Raw genomic sequence first — 19,841 nt, forward strand, 5'->3', positions numbered from 1 at the left:
CTGGGAGACTGCGGAGAAGTCTCCGAGAAACAAGTGCACTCCAAATGCTCTCTACTCTCCCGCCAACGTAGAACAGAGCCATGCAGCGATCCCTCCTCTCTCACAACAAAAAATATGAATACGCTGCCATGCCACACACCAACAAGCACTTCATAATGTATGCATGAATCTACATAAACATCCAGAAGATGTAGACAGCATGCTGTGTGGAGGTCAGCGCGCCGGCCTGTGGGACTGAGTGATATAATGGCTGAGTATTCCTGGTAAAGCACTATGGTAGCGTCCCGCGGTCCCAGCAGAAACCACAGCGTGCGGTAATGCATTACAGGATGTAGTGTATGGTGTAAAATGGTCGGACCAGTCTGCCTGCTTGATAAATAATGTATTGTAATGTATATTAAAGAAGCCAGACCCACCACTGCAGAGGTTCCTACCGGCATAGTACCCCGAGAAGCCGTGCGCCGTCTTGACTGCCACGGCAGAAAAGAGCAGACACTACTAGTATAATTACGCACATCGGAGAGGCAAGCAGAGGCCATCTGTCAATGTCTAAATCAGTTACCTTATTACCACTGCCTAAAGATATAAATATAGGAATGGGAGCTGCTTTCATTAAGGCACATGATGCCATGCTGCTTCAGACAGCTCCAAACGCTAACTTAATTGCAAATGATGACTTGGAGGGGGGCGGGGGGGGGGTGGCTGCCCTCGGAGTGGGCAGAGGCACTAGTGTGTGTGTGTGTGTGTGTGTGTGTGTGTGTGTGTGCGTGTGTCTGTCTGTGTAGGCATGGCCCTAGGCATGTAATGAACAGTCGAAGCCCTGCGGGCTGCCCTTTCTTCTTGTGTGGCTGTTGTTTTCCTTCCTTCCCACCGCAGTTCAGGACCTCTACTTTTACTATCAATCAGAGGGAATATTCTTGTGATTCGTGGCGTCTCTCTCCACGCACCGCCGCCGCCAATGTCATAAATCGCCGGAAATGAGAACTTTTCACTTTCATTCGACTCCCTAAACGGCCCGATAATGAGTGGGCGATAAACACAATGGCTGAATCGCTCTCTCTGCGGGAACGTCTTGCCACGCAACCATTTGACATTGTGTGCAGTTCCGAAGCGAACCTCGTCCCAGACAATGCAGGAACTTCAACTCCTCCGTTACTGTCTGCCGTTTAAAAATAACAACTGGTATGCTGCCTTCTCATCTCGAAAACAGGGGAAAGATCCTTTTCATGGAGGTGACAAAGCAGCTGCGTTAGTCATCACTTTATGACACCTACATGCTGTATTCGATCCTATACTGATGTGTCATTTCTCTCCGTCTTACAAATGTAGTTCATCTCACTCAGAGAGGGTGATCCGGACAACCATTACTGTGTGTTACTGTTCACTCAACTAAAGAAGGGGCCGCAAAATGACATACAACCGACAAACATTTGCACAATCCCATCAGAGAAAAGTTCCGTGTCAATTTAACTCTTAGATTGTGAAAATGGACTCAAACCCAGTAATTGATCATGTAGAAATGCGCGAGTGGGTCGGTGCTTCCCTTCTAGAACTGTGTTTTTGCGCCACAATCCTAAACAGCAGGTGGAGCAGAAGTGGAAATGAAAGATTAGAGTGTGCCACGAGCCCACCACACAGTCGCCCATCGCCTGCGGAGGATCTAATTATAGGCAGGGGCCAAGAAGATGGCCCAATCCCGCTGACCTGTCACCTGTCAGCCTGCCTGTCCTCCTGCTGTCCGGCGAGCCTGCAAGTCTCTCCCTATCTGCCTCCGCACTCTCCCCAAACCGCCGCCATCTATACCTGCTCTTCCCCAGCTCAAACTTTCTATCCCCAGATAGCAGTTCTCCTTCCGACTCTTGCTATCCCTTGGCTTATACAATCACACGCATTGTTCTCCACCTTCCTGTCTGTGTGTCCGTCTGCCAGCCTGCCTGCCTGTCTGTCTGTGTGTGTGTGTGTGCCCGGGCTGTTGTAAAGGCTGTGATACATGGAACCTGGCCCATCGCCTGAGGGGATTTGCACCTCAGGATCAGTGAGAAAGGCTTATAGAATACAGCCAGGTATGAATTGCATGTCACCCCGACACGGAGCAGACGAGAAGAAAGGCGGTGAAAGAAGAGTTCTTCACACGCACACACCCTGTCTGTGACCGCTTCCTCACCCTGACACGCCGCTGCCAGGGCTTTCATGGCGAGTGCATGGCTCTTAATCATGACATTACATGCACCTCTGAGGAGGGGGAGAGCGAGGATTCACGGGGTGAAATAAAGATTATTTAAGCTTAAGGCCTTAGATCACATGCCCTCATTAAAAAACAGCTAAACAGAGACATTTAAACAAGGTTCAAGTCTCGGAGGCAAACTGTCACTCCTCCGTCCAGGGAAGCAGAGAACGTGATCCTCCTTACACCATCCCCCGGGTTAGAAGGCTTTGCTACGGAGTCAGATGTACAAATGCCCTGGTCCCAGCCCTTCAGATGCACTCTAATGTCATCAGAGCCGACAGAGAGCCAAGTGGGGGTTAGATTTAAAGGATAAAGCAAATCTATCACATACAGTAAGATGAATTGACACAGAAGGTAGTCATTGTTTTGTTGTTTTGCGCCAAGCCAGACAAGACCGATACTGTATATCGGTCTGTTTGACTATTTTGATGACATTGGTATTGCCAGTTAATGTATGTGTCATGTCCCGATTTATTAAGTATTATTAATTACTTTAATTAATTCATTATTAGTAATCACATAACTCCAAAATGTTAATTTTTTAGGAAATAAAAAAGTGGTTAGGGGCCCGGACGGTTAGCTCAACCGTCTGGGCACCTAGGCTGCTAAGCCAGCCTGACGGCGTGCCGTGTTTTCGGAAGCAATCGATCCAGACTGAGATAGCTGAAAATAACTAACCTATAACATTTCTGATACAGGTAAGGACACATTTTCCATATAATTCAAATAAGGTTGCCAAATCTTCAAAAATGTTTCAAACCCTTTCGAATTTCTCAAAATATAAGTAATCTTCTCAAGAGGAACACAACTGTTCATTTCTGAGAACCATCTTGCGATAGGTGGGGCGGGGGGGGGGGGGGGGGGGGGAGTCAGACTTCCATGTAATTGCAATACATTTCCTAGCAACCCCGAGTGCAACCTCTATACATTTGATTTTGTGTCTTCCTAGATTTGCACTGATTGCAGTGAAGTTTCCTAAGAGGCAAAGTTCAGGGTCCCGTCTACTTTCAACCTATCAATAAAGGCAGAAAAAGCCAGAAAATATCTTAAAAAAGTGGTTAGGATGTTTTTGTCGAAGCACTCTGTAATATTTTTCTAACCAACACAGACACAAAGGGTGTTCAATAGCATTGATTTAAGACAGTGGTTTCCTCCAGACACCTACGTTATGAACATTCAATGGCTCTTTCCCATGTATAAGAAGTGTCCGAGATTGCTCATCAAGGTGTGCTTTTGCCCTGCTGGGGGATTTCTTACCCTCTGGGGCTTAATGGACAGAGAGTGTTTGCTTCTCCTGCTGTTGGACTTCACAATAAACGTTGTTCTTATACTTCACCCTGATATGGAATATGGTTTTTCCATAACAGAACCAAAACACTGGCATCAGTGAGAAAAGAACGCCTGAACCAAAGATGCTCTTCAGCGTCTAATTCACATCAAACGAAAGTGGTAAAACAAGGCTTCAGTGAAATGGGACAAAACTTGCTTGCCCCAAGGCTTAAAGAGAGTTCATTAACGTGAGGCAATGACTTACCAGAAAGGCTATTAGACTCCGTTGCGTGCTCTCCCATTGAAAACAGCTTTTAATGTACTGTAACGTGTACAGCAATGCCGTGGTGATTTTGCGAACCCGATATATATTCTGGGCAAGGACCTAATGGGACATAATCAGAACAAAACGTTGGTTAGAATCGTTTGATACTGGACTTAATGTTTATGACTTTGCAATCAGGTTGATTCAGCTTTACAAGACCTTATTTGCTACTGTGGGGATTGATGTTTAGAGCCAATTAAACTAATTAGTTTGACTATGACCAATCAAAAGTCCAACCATGCATGTGCGGCTTTGTTGTGGTTGGTTTATTAGCTGGATGCAGTAAGTCTGTTTCCCCTCTCTGTTTTCTATGAACTGTATAGGATATAGGCACTGGGCAAAGAATGACTCACTCCAACATGATTTTACATGAAACAACTCACTTTTTTGGCAAATTTAGGGGTTTCCTCTGTGTATTTTTCCTCCTTTGGCTGGAAACTTTTGACACCTGCTCTGACCTGGGAAAGAAATGATAAAGACATTAAACCACTAATGAATAGCCTGCAGGGCAAATAATTGCATTGATTTATTCTGTAAGCATCACTGACGTTCGACCAAAATGTGCCATTTCATCCTTACCTTGTTATAGATAACATCCAGCACCAGTGTGATGGTCCCTTTGGTGGGCCTCACCAAGCCGTCTTTCTTCAACTGAAGACATATCGGCTGTCCATTCTGAACCTTTAGCCATAATTAAACACCATTAACACCACACGACCGTTGTTTATACTAAATGTGCTGACTGGACCTTTATCAAGTAAACCACTGGTTCCCAAACACTCGGTCGGGACTCATTTGTGGGTCACAGACACATTTTTATGGGTCCCTTTATTTTTTTGTTTCCTACATTTTGCTTTTAATTCTTATTATTTCAAAACATTTTTAAAAAATACCCCGAAAAAGCAACCATTTTCATGAATTAAAAACAAAATTCAATGTTTTTTTTTGTCAGTACACTTTCATGAACAAATAAAATAATCAATTAAATTCCATAAATTAGAAAACAAAGTAATGAAAATATCCGATCTACAAGCTCACCGCGTGAGCTATTTTAACTAGTTTGGGTCCCGGGCAAACATCTAATCTCTCCTTTGGGTCTTGAGCTAAAAAGATTGTGAAACATTGAAGTAAACCATGCTACAGTACCACCATCTTGCTGATTGGAGGATTGCAAATTAACTTACGGTGAGTAATGGAATGGACACTTTTCCCAAAAGGTTCGGGGCTTTGTCCGTGTTGTCGTCAAAGACAAGCAGTTCCACCACATCATGGATGTCCTTTATTGGGCTACAATGGGACAGGTACAGTAAATGCATAAGATTATGAATTATGAATCAAAACGAAAAACATGGTCACTGAAAGTTCTATTATATTACTCACAATGTAAAGGCTTTGTTCCATTCCGGATTGAGTGTCTTATATATTGTCTGCGTCTGAAGTCGGCTGTTACAGAGCTCAACCACACAGAAGGGGTCACTTCTACCTGGAAATACAATATTAATATTAAATGTATGCTCACAGCTGTTATGTAGAGTGCCGTCACATTATGATCGGAATCGGATCGGGAGCAAAAACGTGATCGGGACATTCCTAGTATCAATCTTATATCCATATCATGATATTAGATATGTGATTTTGGATACTGTACTGTTGTGTTATGGCATAAGTGTTCTATTAAAAATATAAATATCGGATCGGGAAAAATCGGTATCGGCAGATATTAAACATCACATCGGAATCGGATCGGGAGCAAAAAAACGTGATTGGTACATCCCTAGTATATGTTACACAGAGTACTTCATTACCATTGAGGTCGACTCCGGTGAGATCTGTGGCCTTTATGACCTTGACTTGAAGGAAGCCAACCTCCGCCACAACTTTGTGTGAGTTCCTCCAGCTCTGTTGGGAGAAATACAGTGTCATTTAAATAGGTCTAAACCGTTTTTTTTTGTGTAAATAATCGATCAAAATTCTATTCTATTTTTCACCATGGGAACATGTGCCCTAATTGCATGACTGCAGTATTACTCAGATAAATTGGTCATCAAATCAACTATCAGCTAAAAGGGTTAGTTCAGATTTTTGTAGGAATAGTGGTTGCAAAGGTATTCATTAAGTCAGAGTCCCGTGGTGGGAGTTCTGGTCTGGTTTTGGTGCTGCTGGCGTACTGATACTGGACACTAAAAATGGTTCCATGTGACAGAGGGTTCTAAGTTGAACAAAAGTTGCTTTATATGCTTGCTAGAAATAGGTCAACAATACACATGATGCTAGTTTTGTGGATTGGTATATTTTTAATGAGTGGCCCCAGACCCGCACCAAGACTGGAACTACTTAATATTCACCAAAACCAATGTGTTCCCTCAGCGTGAAATACTAGCATGGCTGGATTCATAGGCTCTTTGGCTTTGGTGGGATGAAATTGTTTTTCACTGATCATGAGATTATCATGATTACTGAAAAACAAAACAAAAAAACTCACATATTTGTCCAAAATATTGTCCTTCTCGTCAGGTTGGTCCAAAGGAGCTGCATGGAGGTCAGAGATGGAGACTCCACTGCAGGGTTTCTGGTTGACCAGGAACACCAGCCGGCCCTTCCCTGGGTCCAACACATGGGTGAAGAGCTGCCTCTCGTTGAGCGGCCGCCTGGAGAGGTCACTCTCACACCTGACATGCATTGTAACAAATTAACCACTTTAGCCCGGCCCTATATACTGTACAGTACTTCATCGTATCATGACAAATAGCACAAATTGCCGATGTACAAGCTTGCAATGCGCCGTGACACGTGATTTTGTAAATTGACCATTTTTCACATATTTTTTTCTTTTTTAAATAAATAAAATTTGTAGGGGGGAAAAAAAACGGTACACCATGGTGAAAGGAGTTGTCATTAACAAAATGAACCCCATGAAGCCTTGAATTCATGGAGATGTGTTTGATCTAATGTTCCAATATTCACATGTTAACATTCAGGACTTTGGAATTTGGAAATTCTACAACTGTGAAATCTAAAATTCTAAATGCTCCATTTAAGACAAGCCAAAGAGACACTTACACGCCCCATGACTCTTCACATTTCCTGCCTTTCTTAGAGAACACCTCCACCTGCAGTGGCTCCTGGTTTTCTTCAGAATGAAACTCAAACTGCTCTCTCCACTGGGGGTTGGCCTGGATGCACAGGTTCTAAGGGTGGAAAAAGGCACTCATTTAGATGCTTGTACAGCAACATGGATACATGTTTTTACAGACTCGCCCACCCTCAACCACACACCCGTATGTCAATGCGATGTCAGCTTTAATGCATTGTCAGGGCTGAGCAGCAACTACATGACAGGTGGATTAAGTCTTCATTCAGTCCAACCAGAATGAGGCAGGAGAGAGAGGAGAGGGAGAGGTTGGCTTCTCGTGCGTATACGTGTGTAAGTGCGTGTGTGCTTGCGTGTGCCTGCATGTGTACACCTCTGTAGCCACACTGGGATTGTAAACACTGACAGCTTCCAATTAGAATCAGCTTTGTTCAACAAACAAACAAGCAGAGAGGAAGGCAGCGAGGTTTACAAAGAAATGACACAAGAACACAAGACAAGTGCGCTGTGGAATCATCTGGGGGGGGGGTGGGGGGGGGACAACAAGTAGCGGTAGATGAGCAGGGCATGCTGGGTATGCAAATGAAGGCAATGGAGCCCGGCACCTGAAGCACTGGGAGAAGCCATGCCTAGTCTAATGAGCTGCCTCTGCCATGGCCCAGTGAGCCAAGGTGGAGGTGAGCCACTGACAGGCACCTGCTGAGAGAGAAGAGAGTAACAGAGAGGGAGGGAGCACCGAAGAGAAATTCCAGAGAATATATGAGAAAGAAAGGCGAGCAGGAGGAAACAAAAGGGAGGGGTGTGCACAGAAAAATCACCCAGACGCATAAATGGGTTCCACTTTTACACTCTCAGTAAAATGTAAAGGGTGATTTATACTCGGGTGCACACCAATGTCACGCAACTAAAGTATAATGGGCCTTTACGCTGGGGCTTTGCGTTGCAGGAGAAACATTGTAGGAGAGTAGTGTGGTAAAGATCAGGGCCAAACCAGAAACATTGTAGGAGAGTAGTGTGGTAAAGATCCAGGCCAAACCTTGCTCCTGTACTTTTGATCCCCCAACCGGAAGCGGACAAAGATGTCACCGTCTCCGTGCTGTGGCAGGTCCTGTCCTTCCACCAAGGTGATGATGAACACTCTGGTCCACACGTGGTTCTTCAACTGAATCTTCGGTAAATCGACCGAACGTTGGCCCTGGATCTGGACCTGGTTCTGCTGCTGCTGGCCACCCTGAGCCTTGCAAAAGAAAAGAGAAAGAAAAAAAATACATACAGTTTTTTGTGTTTTTCTTTGCTTGTGCGTGTGTGTTGGAGCTATCCGAGCTCCACTCTGTTTACCTGCTCCTGCCTCTGCCTGGCACCTCATCACATCCACAGAGTGCATGAAAGTAGGACAAGGGGTCTAACTCTATAAAGCCCATCTCAGTTGGAGCACATTAGCACATCTCTACTGACAGGCAAGCCACGCCATAGAGAGGCTCCTGGAGAGAGAGTGGGAAAGAGGGACGTCACGGACCAGCCAGATGTCCCTGGCTGTGACAGTCCCACTCATCACAGCCTCCCAGACAGAGGGTGGGGAGGCAGGACACTTGGCATACTGCAGGAAAGACAGCAGGCTGCAGTGAGTAATGATGCAAACCACATAGCTCTCTCATCAGCAAATTATGTATATATGTAGTGTATGTATGCACGTATAGCCTATATACACACACACACACACACGCAAATGCATACATACATACATACGCACACATATACACGGTATATATTTATTATATAGCCGCTATGTTTGCTCTATGTTGTTGGATTCTTCCAATCCAACAGAAAGACAAAAACAAAGTGAAGCTGCGAATCCAACAACAATGTTCTGCACACACACAACAATGTTCTGCACGCACACAACAATGTTCTGCACACACACAACAATGTTCTGCACACACACGTAAGAACTGTCTGGAACCAAGGACAGGGCCCTGCAAATAATCCAGCACTCCTGCCGCGTGTCACAGAGGGGGAGGCGGCCTTGATACGTTTCCATGTGTCGGAGTTAACGCGAGGCCGTGCGGTGATAGGCCAGGGCTGTAAAAACAAACAGCGGAGGGGTTGTGTAGGGCTGACTGTAATTAAAGAGCAGGGCCGTAATCTGCTCTAGCCTCTTTGATTGCCCGGGTTCCTTCAGTTGCTCCCCCGCCCCCCGGCCAACGGCCGGCATGGCTTCAAACAGCCCTGGTACGACTCCCCTGCCACCCCAGGGCCCCTCCTTCTAGCCACGGGGTCGCAACCCGGACTGCCACCCAATCCGAAGGGGATCAAAGCACATCTCAGGGACCTGAATTAACATGGAATACCACAGGCACAGCCCTATAAATATACCCCCCCCCCCACCCCACCATTTTTCAAAAGAAGAGGAACAGAGGGAGTGGAGGAGCGATATAACACAGGCCCCAGCCAAGTCATCCCGAGTGTTTATCTTGGACACATTTCTATCTCAGCGGCCAATAAAACAATTCCACTTAACTGTAAGTGGCCCCTAAAGAGAATCTATTCCTGGTCCTAAAAGGGCTGTGCGATTGCTTCCATATGGTGGGACAGCATGGGGACGAGCATGAGGATGAGCTCAGACCCCGGGTCCATTTGGCTGGTACCGCCGCTCCGTCCGTCCACAGCTGGGATATTACATCCTAACATCTGGGTTATTGCCCGCTATGCCTGAGAATTATCAAGCCTTGCCGATCTTAGGCAAGCCCGCGCTGGCAACGTGCCTCAAACAGCCACAGCAGCCCCACAGCCCCCCCCCCTCCCCACACACACAGCACCACCCTCCCACATGGCCCCCCTCCTGGTTGGTTGTGAAACACTATCACACCGCAGAGTTTTTTTTTTTTTACTCAGCCACTTCCCGTTCCATATCTTGGTGGGGGTATAGCACGGTATACACAGCACAACTCCTGACTTAATTTAACTCCATTTGGTCACATTTGTTTACTCAAGAGTTACAAATGGATACTTTTAACGCTGTGGATTTTACCGTTTAGTGTTTAGGGAGAGAAAAACATATTTCGGAGAGGGTGTGTGTGTGTGTGTGTGTGTGTGTGTGGGGGGGGGGGGTAGTAGAGTTGTGAGAAGTGTGTATTCACCACCTCCAGAATAGGTGTTACACGCAATAAGAAATTGTATATTTATCAAAAGAACAAAAAAATAAAATAAAATAAATTGTGGCGGGGGGAGGGGGGGAGTTAGCATTGTTACATTGTTGAATTAGCGACCGTGATTTAGGTAGCGGAACGTGGAAACGTGTGGCATCCCATCACACGTTCCCTCTGCCTCCCTCCGAGTCCCTTTAGCCATCTGTGGAGGATAACCTACGACGTGTATGAAAATTGCTTCACCCCCCCCCCCCCCCCCCCCCCCCCCCCCCTTCCGTCTAATATCAAACTGAGATTGTCTACCGGTCCATCAAGAGACTGCACAGTGGCAGATGTAGCGACGACATAGGTGTGAACATAAACCCACAGATACAACAATGATTGCAGTGTGAGTCCCCAAACAGTAACACACAGCCTCCATTTTACTCATACATAATTACAGCTACAATACACTGAATACAATTCTATTTCCTCCATGTAATACACCCAATAATGTGGTGTTATAGTAAAGGCTTCTCTTCCCCCCCCCCCCCCCCCCCCACCTCCTTCATGTATTTTGTCAATGATTATTTTGACAAACTTTGATCACTATATAATAATGTTCCTACACATTTTTGTTCAGTAAATGATATAGCACAAAATGCAATATGCATTGCAACAAAAGGGTTTCTGTGAAACCACAAAAGAAATAGATTGCATTGAAATCAAGGTTACACACAAAAGCCCAAGCCCCCAGCAAAACACCTCGTTCTTTGTTGCTCTATAGTACAGTGATCTACTGCCCCCTAGTGCCTAAAACCAGGAAGGGTGTCCCAGAGAATAATGGCACGTTCTGACATGGGTGGTCAGATGCCGACATCCTAGTTCCACTTCAAATGTAATGAGTACATTTTCCAAGGTTAGTTGGAGATACTGTAATGACAATATAAAAACACACACATACTGTACCTTGTTCTTCCTTACTGGCCACCTCTGTAAGTCAAACGGAAGAAATAAAATCAGTACAAACAGTGTTTAAAAAGAAAAGTAAAACAAGTCAAAATCTACGTAATACTCATTAAAACATATGGTTCTTACCGGACTTCTTTTTATGGTGGCATCTCTGAACATTATGCAGACGTCAACAATAATGACCCCCATGTCGTTCTCTTTACTTTTAGGATCAGTCAAAGGCAGTTCCATCTGTATGGTTCTGTATAGCAGAGACACGGTGATCAGCAACGGTACTCGTGGATATACCCAATTTAATGTGTATGACATGTCACAAATCTGTACAACGCACAACTCACTTGTACAATTCAAGACTCTTGAGGATAATAGTGCCAGAGCCCATGAATTCATCAGTGGTGCGATTTTTGTCGAATACCTGTGACAAAGGAAAAAAAGGATGATGGAGAGGAGTTTAACAGAGAAGTACGCTGTATGATGCTGTGCCCATGCTGTTATTTATTTTATAGCGCAGTGACACTGCGGCCACTTGATTACCTCCTACAACATATCTATTTGTAACTGTCCCCAAATAGTGTACAGATGTAACCAAATGGACACTTACGGGTTCATAGTGAACATTTGTTCACTATCAGAGTTAAATTTACTGGGAAGGATATTTTCAGTGAACGACACTGCACGCACTGCCATTCAAGCGAGGCTGTGTAGATCATCGTGCATTGGGGTTGCACTTGCTGTGTGAAATGTGCTATATATATATATATATATATATATATATATATATATATATATATAGTCAGATTTGATATAAAACAAGTGGACAAGAGTCTACCTATAGAGTCTACCTACCCGGACCTCCACGACATGCTCTCTGTCGCGTAGCGGGTGAGAGAAGGACTCGTTCCACCGTGGATTCAGGTTTTTGTACACAACTTTGCTTTTGTAGAACTGCTTTCCTTCCAGTTTGAATTTGACATAAGGATCACTGGTCCCTGGGATGATAACATCACACACAGAGAGAGAGAGACAATGAGACACAAATTGTCATTAATGGGAGGTGTTACATTAACATCCATTCCACAGGGTAAGAAACTTGCACAGTGCCAATAGTTTATCTCCTATAATTTCATAGCGCACGCACACACACACACACACACACACACACACACACACACACACACACACACACACACACACACACACACACACACACACACACACACACACACACACACACACACACACACACACACACACACACACACACACACACACACACACACACACACACACACACACACACACACACACACACGGGCTGCTGTGTGAGGGACAGAAATATGTGGGGAGGAGGTGCGCCCCACATCTATTGGCAAAAAAAACTGAGGGGATGTAGCTGTTTAATTGTGAAAGCGCAGAAACATTCGCCAGCATGAGGCAACCAGAAACCCGAATCTAGAAGCAACCAGTGTTAATCTCCCAAGCCTGTTAAGAAAGTCTGTCTGCGAGCAGGGTGGGGGTACGGACGTCTTTGTCTCTGCCATGGCATGCAGATTGGCAAAAAAAAAAAAAAAAAATGAAAGCCCAGTCCCATGCCTTCATTTGTATGGGGGAATAAAGGCGTGCTTGAGAGAGCCTGCAGGGAGGCTTGAATCACATGACAAAGGCCCTGTGGGGATGGGCTGTCAGGGCTGTCAGCTCCCCACTCCAAATGAACATCTCGCAAAGGCAGGCAGGACCCACAGCAGCTCCGCCCTGCCAGCCTGTGACAGGGAAACCTCCAGGCAACTTGACAGGAGGAGAATGTGGCAGCTAGCAAGGAGAAAAGCTCTGGCATGACTGAGAACGGTGACGATGGAAATTAATGGGGGGGGGGGGGGAGACAAAAAGCGAGATAGGGGGGCTGGTGGCGTGGGTCCTTTCAGAATATGTAATGACAATGTATGGGCATTGGTGGGTGTTTGGCACGGTGTTGATTGTTGGACAAACAGTGGAGAGACAGGGGGCGTGTGGGGATTGCATCATCACAGTGCCATCGTGTCAGGGAAAGTAAGGTCTCAACTAGCGGGGAGCAGGGCACAGAGGAGAGGCTCTCAACTAGCGGGGAGCAGGGCACAGAGCAGAGGCTCTCAACTAGCGGGGAGCAGGGCACAGAGCAGAGGCTCTCAACTAGCAGGGAGGGAGCAGGGCACAGAGCAGAGGCTCTCAACTAGCAGGGAGCAGGGCACAGAGCAGAGGCTCTCAACTAGCGGGGAGCAGGGCACAGAGCAGAGGCTCTCAACTAGCGGGGAGCAGGGCACAGAGCAGAGGCTCTCAACTAGTGGGGAGCAGGGCACAGAGCAGAGGCTCTCAACTAGCGGGGAGCAGGGCACAGAGCAGAGGCTCTCAACTAGCGGGGAGCAGGGCACAGAGCAGAGGCTCTCAACTAGTGGGGAGCAGGGCACAGAGCAGAGGCTCTCAACTAGCGGGGAGCAGGACACAGAGAGAGCAGAGGCTCTCAACTAGCGGGGAGCAGGGCACAGAGCAGAGGCTCTCAACTAGTGGGGAGCAGGGCACAGAGCAGAGGCTCTCAACTAGCGGGGAGCAAGACACAGAGAGAGCAGAGGCTCTCAACTAGTGGGGAGCAGGGCACAGAGCAGAGGCTCTCAACTAGTGGGGAGCAGGGCACAGAGCAGAGGCTCTCAACTAGCGGGGAGCAGGGCACAGAGCAGAGGCTCTCAACTAGCGGGGAGCAGGAGAGCAGAGGCTGAACCAGCGACAGGAATTTACTGTCACCAACAGAAAGAAAAAAAACACACTGGTGCATTATTTAGAGAGCATCATGTATTCCTTATTTGCTTTCAAATCAAAGTACAGAGATTAAAGCACACTCACTGTCACACAGTGCCTTCTAGTTTAGGTTCAGTTCAGTTAGGTTCATTAAAATAGACTATAGATTAATTTAGTTTTAAAAATGCTTTTATATTTCATATACAGACCCTAATTTGTAACCTACAATTATCAACACATTGAAATGTTTTATTTTCAAAGTAGGCTAAAATGCCAGCCTATGCTTCTTCTCTCATGCTGCAATACCATTTATGGACACTTGAGGTCGGTATTACCACAAATTACAACCTATTGTGTTTAAAACTGTTAGTGAGGAGGCCATGAAGAAAGAAATTATGGTGGCTTGTGTTTGTTTACATTGCAATAATACCTGGTTTGGCAGTGGCCCCTTCACACACACCATCTTGCACAGTTCATTTTGAGGTTTAATATCTCATATTGGATTCACCCCCCATAAGCCAAATAAGTGTTCAAAGATACCAAATGAACTATACAGTAGCCTAAAGATATTTTATGATTAAAAAAAAAGGTTGCAGTTTTATTTTTGAAAACAGAACTCTGGGGGCTCCAGTCAACTGAAGTATAGAGTTTAAGTGGTTAACTATGGAATCGTGCGTTTTTGACACCTAACCCACAATCCCCGTCACTCTGTTTGAGACACCTAAATCCCTGTCTCTCACCCCAGGCAAGCCCCCAGGTCATCGTGTCATCACGTGACATCAGCCCCCTGGTCACCCCAGGCAAGCCCCAGGTGCCCAGGTCATCGTGATGATTCCATAGTTAACTGCGACCTTTGCGGCAACCACAGTGGTTATCATGAGACTGTCACAATATGATCATATATTGGCATTCCCATAAATGGGCTTAATATTGATCAGTCAGGGATCTCCATATGGGCAGCTGGGAATGCCCATATATGGAACTTTTTTTCCTTTTTTAATTCACGTTTTCACACAGTATATATATTTTTTTGGTTTGTTTGTTCAAGTTTTCGGGCAAGTTTCCGGGTGCAAAATGTGTGCCAGACGGGGCCTCGGGCCACCCAATTTAGGGTCCAGGTAGAGCCGGTTAATTTCCGGCCATGTTGAGATCTCTATCCTCTGGTTGGATTTCCATTACTAGGGTCTCCAGTTGATCGTTATTGTTGTATGTCTCCATGCAGCTTGACTTTGTTTACTTTTTGAAAGACATTTTCAAATGCAGTCCCATTAGTGTTTCTGAGTTCTGCCAGTGACTGTACATTGTGACCCAGCAGGACCTCAGCGGTTTCCTGGAAGCATGTCACCCATAGTTCGTCCGTAGAGTCTTCCATTTTGATCTTCAGTAGAAGTCTGTATTTAAAGTCTGTAAAGGTTTTATTGCATTTGGAAGAGAAGTATTTTCTACTCTACAGTTCTTCAACTTTCTTGTTAGAGTCTGCACTGGGACACGCCTTGTATATGCAGTTGTACATTCAAATGCTGACAAGCTTTGCGACAATATGACATTATGTTGATCGTTCCCCATCCATTCTTCCTCTTCGATGTCTCCCTTTTGACTGATACCCGTCTATTTAAACTCTAGACGGGTCTTCCCCAAAGTTATTTGTGCAGCCGCGCCTGGCAAAGTGTCACATGTCTCCACCAGGTCAGGTTATTGTATAGCCTCCTGCTGGTGCTATAAAAGGCCAATGTGAAAAGGGTGTGATTTATTCCTTAGCCTAGTAGGAAAGTGTGTGAAAGATTTCACATAAATTACACATTGCGTTCATGATTTGAGACTCACACTTTGGAAACCAAAGTTAGCCAATTAGGATGGAATATGAAATATCGGACAGATACGTCTTGAATTGATCACATAACTATAGAGATACTGTGTACCGATTGGCGTGATTTTTGGACAGAATCTGGAGGAGTAATATCAAAAACATTTTACAAAAGTCGGCCTCCTGGTGGCGCTATAAAAGGCAGATGTGAAAAAGGTCTTGGAATCAAAGGTCTTTCCTTGTCCTCTAGGGAGTGTGCATGCAAGTTACGCAGATCGGTGCAGTTATAGGTACAAATGTGAAAATCTGCCTCATGGTGGCGCTATAACAGGCCATTCTGGACAATTTGGGGGCAGAGGTTTGTCGTTGCCGTCCAGGGAGTGTGTGTGCAAAGTTTGGCATCAACCGGGCCAACGATGGCGGAGATTCTGTGTACACAGACGGACGGAAACACAGACACACACACGGACGGACAGACGGCGTGCAAAACATACTCCCCCAAGCCTTCGGCCTGGTGGAGACACCTTTGCTGTTTAGTTGTGGGCCTGTGTTGTACACTACACTATGTGAACAAACACAGGTATGCAGTCAGACGAGTGGAAATAATTTCATGCTACCGTAACAGTCATGGTCGTGTTTACATTTCCTGCTAACAATACCATGAAGCCAGTTTCATGCAATTTCACAAGACGGTGTCGCTCGCCAAAAACAGCCTACAAGGGCAATAATAATACACCACCTCATGCAGGATTATTGTCCATTTTTTATCTCATCTTTCCTTTCCATAAGGTAACTCATAAGGGAAATTCCTAGAGTCATGACTTGTGGAATGTTGGTTGACATGCTTGGGAAAGACACAAGCATGTAGCCTTCCATAAAGTAGTATAAGTACGGGTTTCACTTAAAGGGTAAGACCACTTTTTTAGAGGTTTGGGTTGTTTTCTTACCTTATTATGGTCAAACTAGTCCAGTCCAGGAGTTATTTCGCTCCATAGTGCAGTTTTACAGAAAATAGCGTTATAAAAATACCAGCCCATTGACTTACATTGTACAGTGAAACAGCTCTCAAAATCACTCTTTTAGTTCGTAAACAAACACAAACAAAGTTGTTTCAGACAATATAGAGCAACACCAAAACTCATGTGGTTTTATTTTTTCATAAAAATGTTAACTTCCTGTTGATTTGTCCATTTTTATTCAGAAGAAAACCCGGACTGGATCCATGGATCCGGATCCAGATCTTCATATAGTAAAATCAACAGGAAGTTACCATTTTTATGAAGAAATAAAACCACATGAGTTTTGGTGTTGCTCTATATTGTCTGAAACAACTTTGTTTGTGTTTGTTTACGAACTAAAAGAGTGATTTTGAGAGCTGTTTCAGTGTACAATGTAAGTCAATGGGCTGGTATTTTTATAACGCTATTTTCTGTAAAACTGCACTATGGAGCGAAATAACTCCTGGACTGGACTAGTTTGACCATAATAAGGTAAGAAAACAACCCAAACCTCTAAAAAAGTGGTCTTACCCTTTAAAGGGACATTTCACTTACGCACTTACTAATACGCATTAGAAGGTCCTAAGAACACAGGCAGGTTGTTGTATTCACAGTGTAGTGTACAACACAGTGTAGTGTACAACACAGTGTAGTGTACAACACAGGCAGGTTGTTGTATTCACAGTGTAGTGTACAACACAGTGTAGTGTACAACACAGTGTAGTGTACATAACAGGCAGGTTGTTTTATTCACAGTGTAGTGTACAACACAGGCATACAACTAAACAGCAACGGTTATTGCTATTACACATGCTGTCGCCAAACACATTTTAGTTCTTATGAGCTATTGTGTGAGGTGTGTACTGTACAATACATACATGCGTACTGTACTATATTCAGACAGTGTTGTATGCATGACTGACTCTTGCTCTGGCTGAAAGCCAACACAGCAAGAGCCTAAAGATATAGATATATAAGACACCTAAGGGCGAGGTCGCGTGCACGCATCCGCCTGGGTGACAGCAGACTGCTGGGCGAGCGCTGGCGCTTTGGAATGGGGGGTCAGATCAACATATCTGCCTGGGTGACAGCAGACTGCTGGGCGAGCGCTGGTGCTTTGGAATGGGGGGTCAGATCAACATATCCACCTGGGTGACAGCAGAATGCTGGGCGAGCGCTGGTGCTTTGGAATGGGGGGTCAGATCAACATATCCGCCTGGGTAACAGCATTCTGCTGGGTGAGCGCTGGCGCTTTGGAATGGGGGGGTCAGATCAACATATCCACCTGGGTGACAGCAGACTGCTGGGCGAGCGCTGGTGCTTTGGTATGGGGGTAACCGTAAGATCTTAATTTTCAGGCCTGTAGGGAACTCTAGTTTTCGCCGGCTGCCGGGCACGGCTGCAATAACTAGAAATGCACTCTGTCGTGTCGAGCTGCCAACTTGCTTTTCGCACACAAGTTGGCCATGAATGGCCTACTTGTGTGCGAGCAGAGCACGCAACGTATCTCTCACCACTACAATGGGTTCAATGGGTTACAATTGGTTACGTCATCCACCTATGTCGGTGTTGTCCCTCCACCACCTTTTTTACATAAACATACATAGTTACGTCATCAGCCAATCCCTGATTGGCCGAGCGGCACCACCAACATACGAAGCCAATCCAATTGGCTGAGGGGGCCACGGACATACGCAGCAAGCTCACAACTTGCACTCTGATTGGCCGAGCGATGCCACCACAAATACCCAATACCTGATTGGCCAAGGGGACCACCAAAATTCAGAATCCCTGATTGGCCGAGCCAGTCACCGACATACGCAGCCTGCGCTCTGCTCACGCAAGTAATAACTTTGGGGCAGGCCCGTCTAGAGTTTAAATGGACAGGTATCAGTCAAAAGGGAGACATCGAAGAGGAAGGATGGATGGGGAAGGATCAACATATGGGATGTCAGAACAATGTCAGCTCCATATATGGAAGGGTTTGAGGATTGAGGTCAGATGTAGAGTTGCTGGCCAATATTGATGACATCAGGGATCTCCATCCCTGATGATGTCACGTGATGTCACATGCGCCAACCCTGATGATGTCACATGCCCGACCAACACACTGACAGGAAATGCACGATTCCATAGTTTCCAAAAACTGTCTGGGGTGTTCACATAAGCCTGAGTAGACGATAAAATGACCAAAAGATTTTTGAAAGTGAAATATCCCTTTAAGCTTCTTCTCAAGATAGCAATGACAACACCTGACGATTACTTACTAGTGATATTATCATTCTGTTTCCATAGCCTTATGACACGCCATGCGATTATCATCTCTTCACATACCTGAGCGCTTGTCTCTGACGACCAGATTCCTTCCCTCCTTCAGGTCGATACTGAGGCGATATCTCTGCAGTGGGAGGGGTGCCCCTGGGACCTGTAATAATGAATTGCATTTTTATAGCGCTTTTCCAAGTGCTCAAAGCGCTTTACAATGGTTCATTCATTCATACATTGGGAGGTGAAGCGGCGAACAGTCGACGCCAGCGTCCTCACTTCCCACATTCACACACCAATGGTGGCAAGCTCACACCGACCGACTCATTGGAGGCAATGTAGGGTTCAGTGTCTTGCCCAAGGACACTTCGACATGTGGACAGGAGGAGCCGGGATTCGAACCGCCGACCCAAGGATCATTGGACGACCTGCTCTACCTCCTGAGCCACAGCCGCCCTAACGCCTGTAACGGAGGACACATCAATTACATAACTGACTTAATTACTGCATGCATTGGAATTACATGCAGCTCTGCCTATTCCAATGAGCACTGTAGTCTTTTCACTACTCACCGAGCCGTCTGCCAGTTCCGGATTGGCATCATCGAAGAAATCCCCCTGCTCACCAATCTGATGCAGGAAAGGATCGTTGGCATAATATTTTATAATGTTGTATACCAATAATGCTTGAGTATCTGAATATAACATTTGCATACTCGAGGGGTGGGAAGCCATACCCCCCCCCCCCCCCCCCCCCCCCCCCCCACCCCGAGTATGAAGTTGCAAAAAATCTGTGTTCACTGTATGTAAATCCAACTGAACTGTCTAGACAACCTTAAATGGCACACTGCGGCTGTGGCACACAATGGCAAATGGCTCCACTAACAAGTTTCGCCGGTTCAAGAACAATTAAAAAAATAGGCGGTGCAATTGGGTCAAGTTTCACATCAGGAACTCATGTCATCACTAAAACAATTTATTACTTGCCATTTTAAACCAA

General features: G+C 45.6%; 1 protein-coding gene across 4 annotated transcripts in view; it reads right to left on the bottom strand.

The window, feature by feature from the left end:
• Window positions 1–19,841, bottom strand: part of mctp2a (multiple C2 domains, transmembrane 2a) — a 52,213-nt gene that overhangs the window by 27,706 nt on the left and 4,666 nt on the right. For all 4 annotated transcript variants that reach the window (XM_079501730.1, XM_079501733.1, XM_079501731.1 and 1 more), the window contains exons 3-17: window positions 19,415–19,471; window positions 18,912–19,002; window positions 11,856–11,998; window positions 11,348–11,424; window positions 11,136–11,250; window positions 11,007–11,030; window positions 7,949–8,149; window positions 6,882–7,009; window positions 6,304–6,490; window positions 5,627–5,720; window positions 5,202–5,304; window positions 5,006–5,108; window positions 4,401–4,502; window positions 4,205–4,279; window positions 3,762–3,881 (exon numbers count right to left, since the gene is read on the bottom strand). In XM_079501730.1, the coding sequence (XP_079357856.1) occupies window positions 3,762–3,881; window positions 4,205–4,279; window positions 4,401–4,502; window positions 5,006–5,108; window positions 5,202–5,304; window positions 5,627–5,720; window positions 6,304–6,490; window positions 6,882–7,009; window positions 7,949–8,149; window positions 11,007–11,030; window positions 11,136–11,250; window positions 11,348–11,424; window positions 11,856–11,998; window positions 18,912–19,002; window positions 19,415–19,471 (1,620 nt within the window). The remainder of the gene's footprint in view (window positions 1–3,761; window positions 3,882–4,204; window positions 4,280–4,400; window positions 4,503–5,005; window positions 5,109–5,201; window positions 5,305–5,626; window positions 5,721–6,303; window positions 6,491–6,881; window positions 7,010–7,948; window positions 8,150–11,006; window positions 11,031–11,135; window positions 11,251–11,347; window positions 11,425–11,855; window positions 11,999–18,911; window positions 19,003–19,414; window positions 19,472–19,841) is intronic.

The sequence above is a fragment of the Electrona antarctica genome (genome assembly GCF_951216825.1).
Source record: "Electrona antarctica genome assembly, chromosome: 5".
NCBI classification, from domain to species: Eukaryota; Metazoa; Chordata; class Actinopteri; order Myctophiformes; family Myctophidae; genus Electrona; species Electrona antarctica.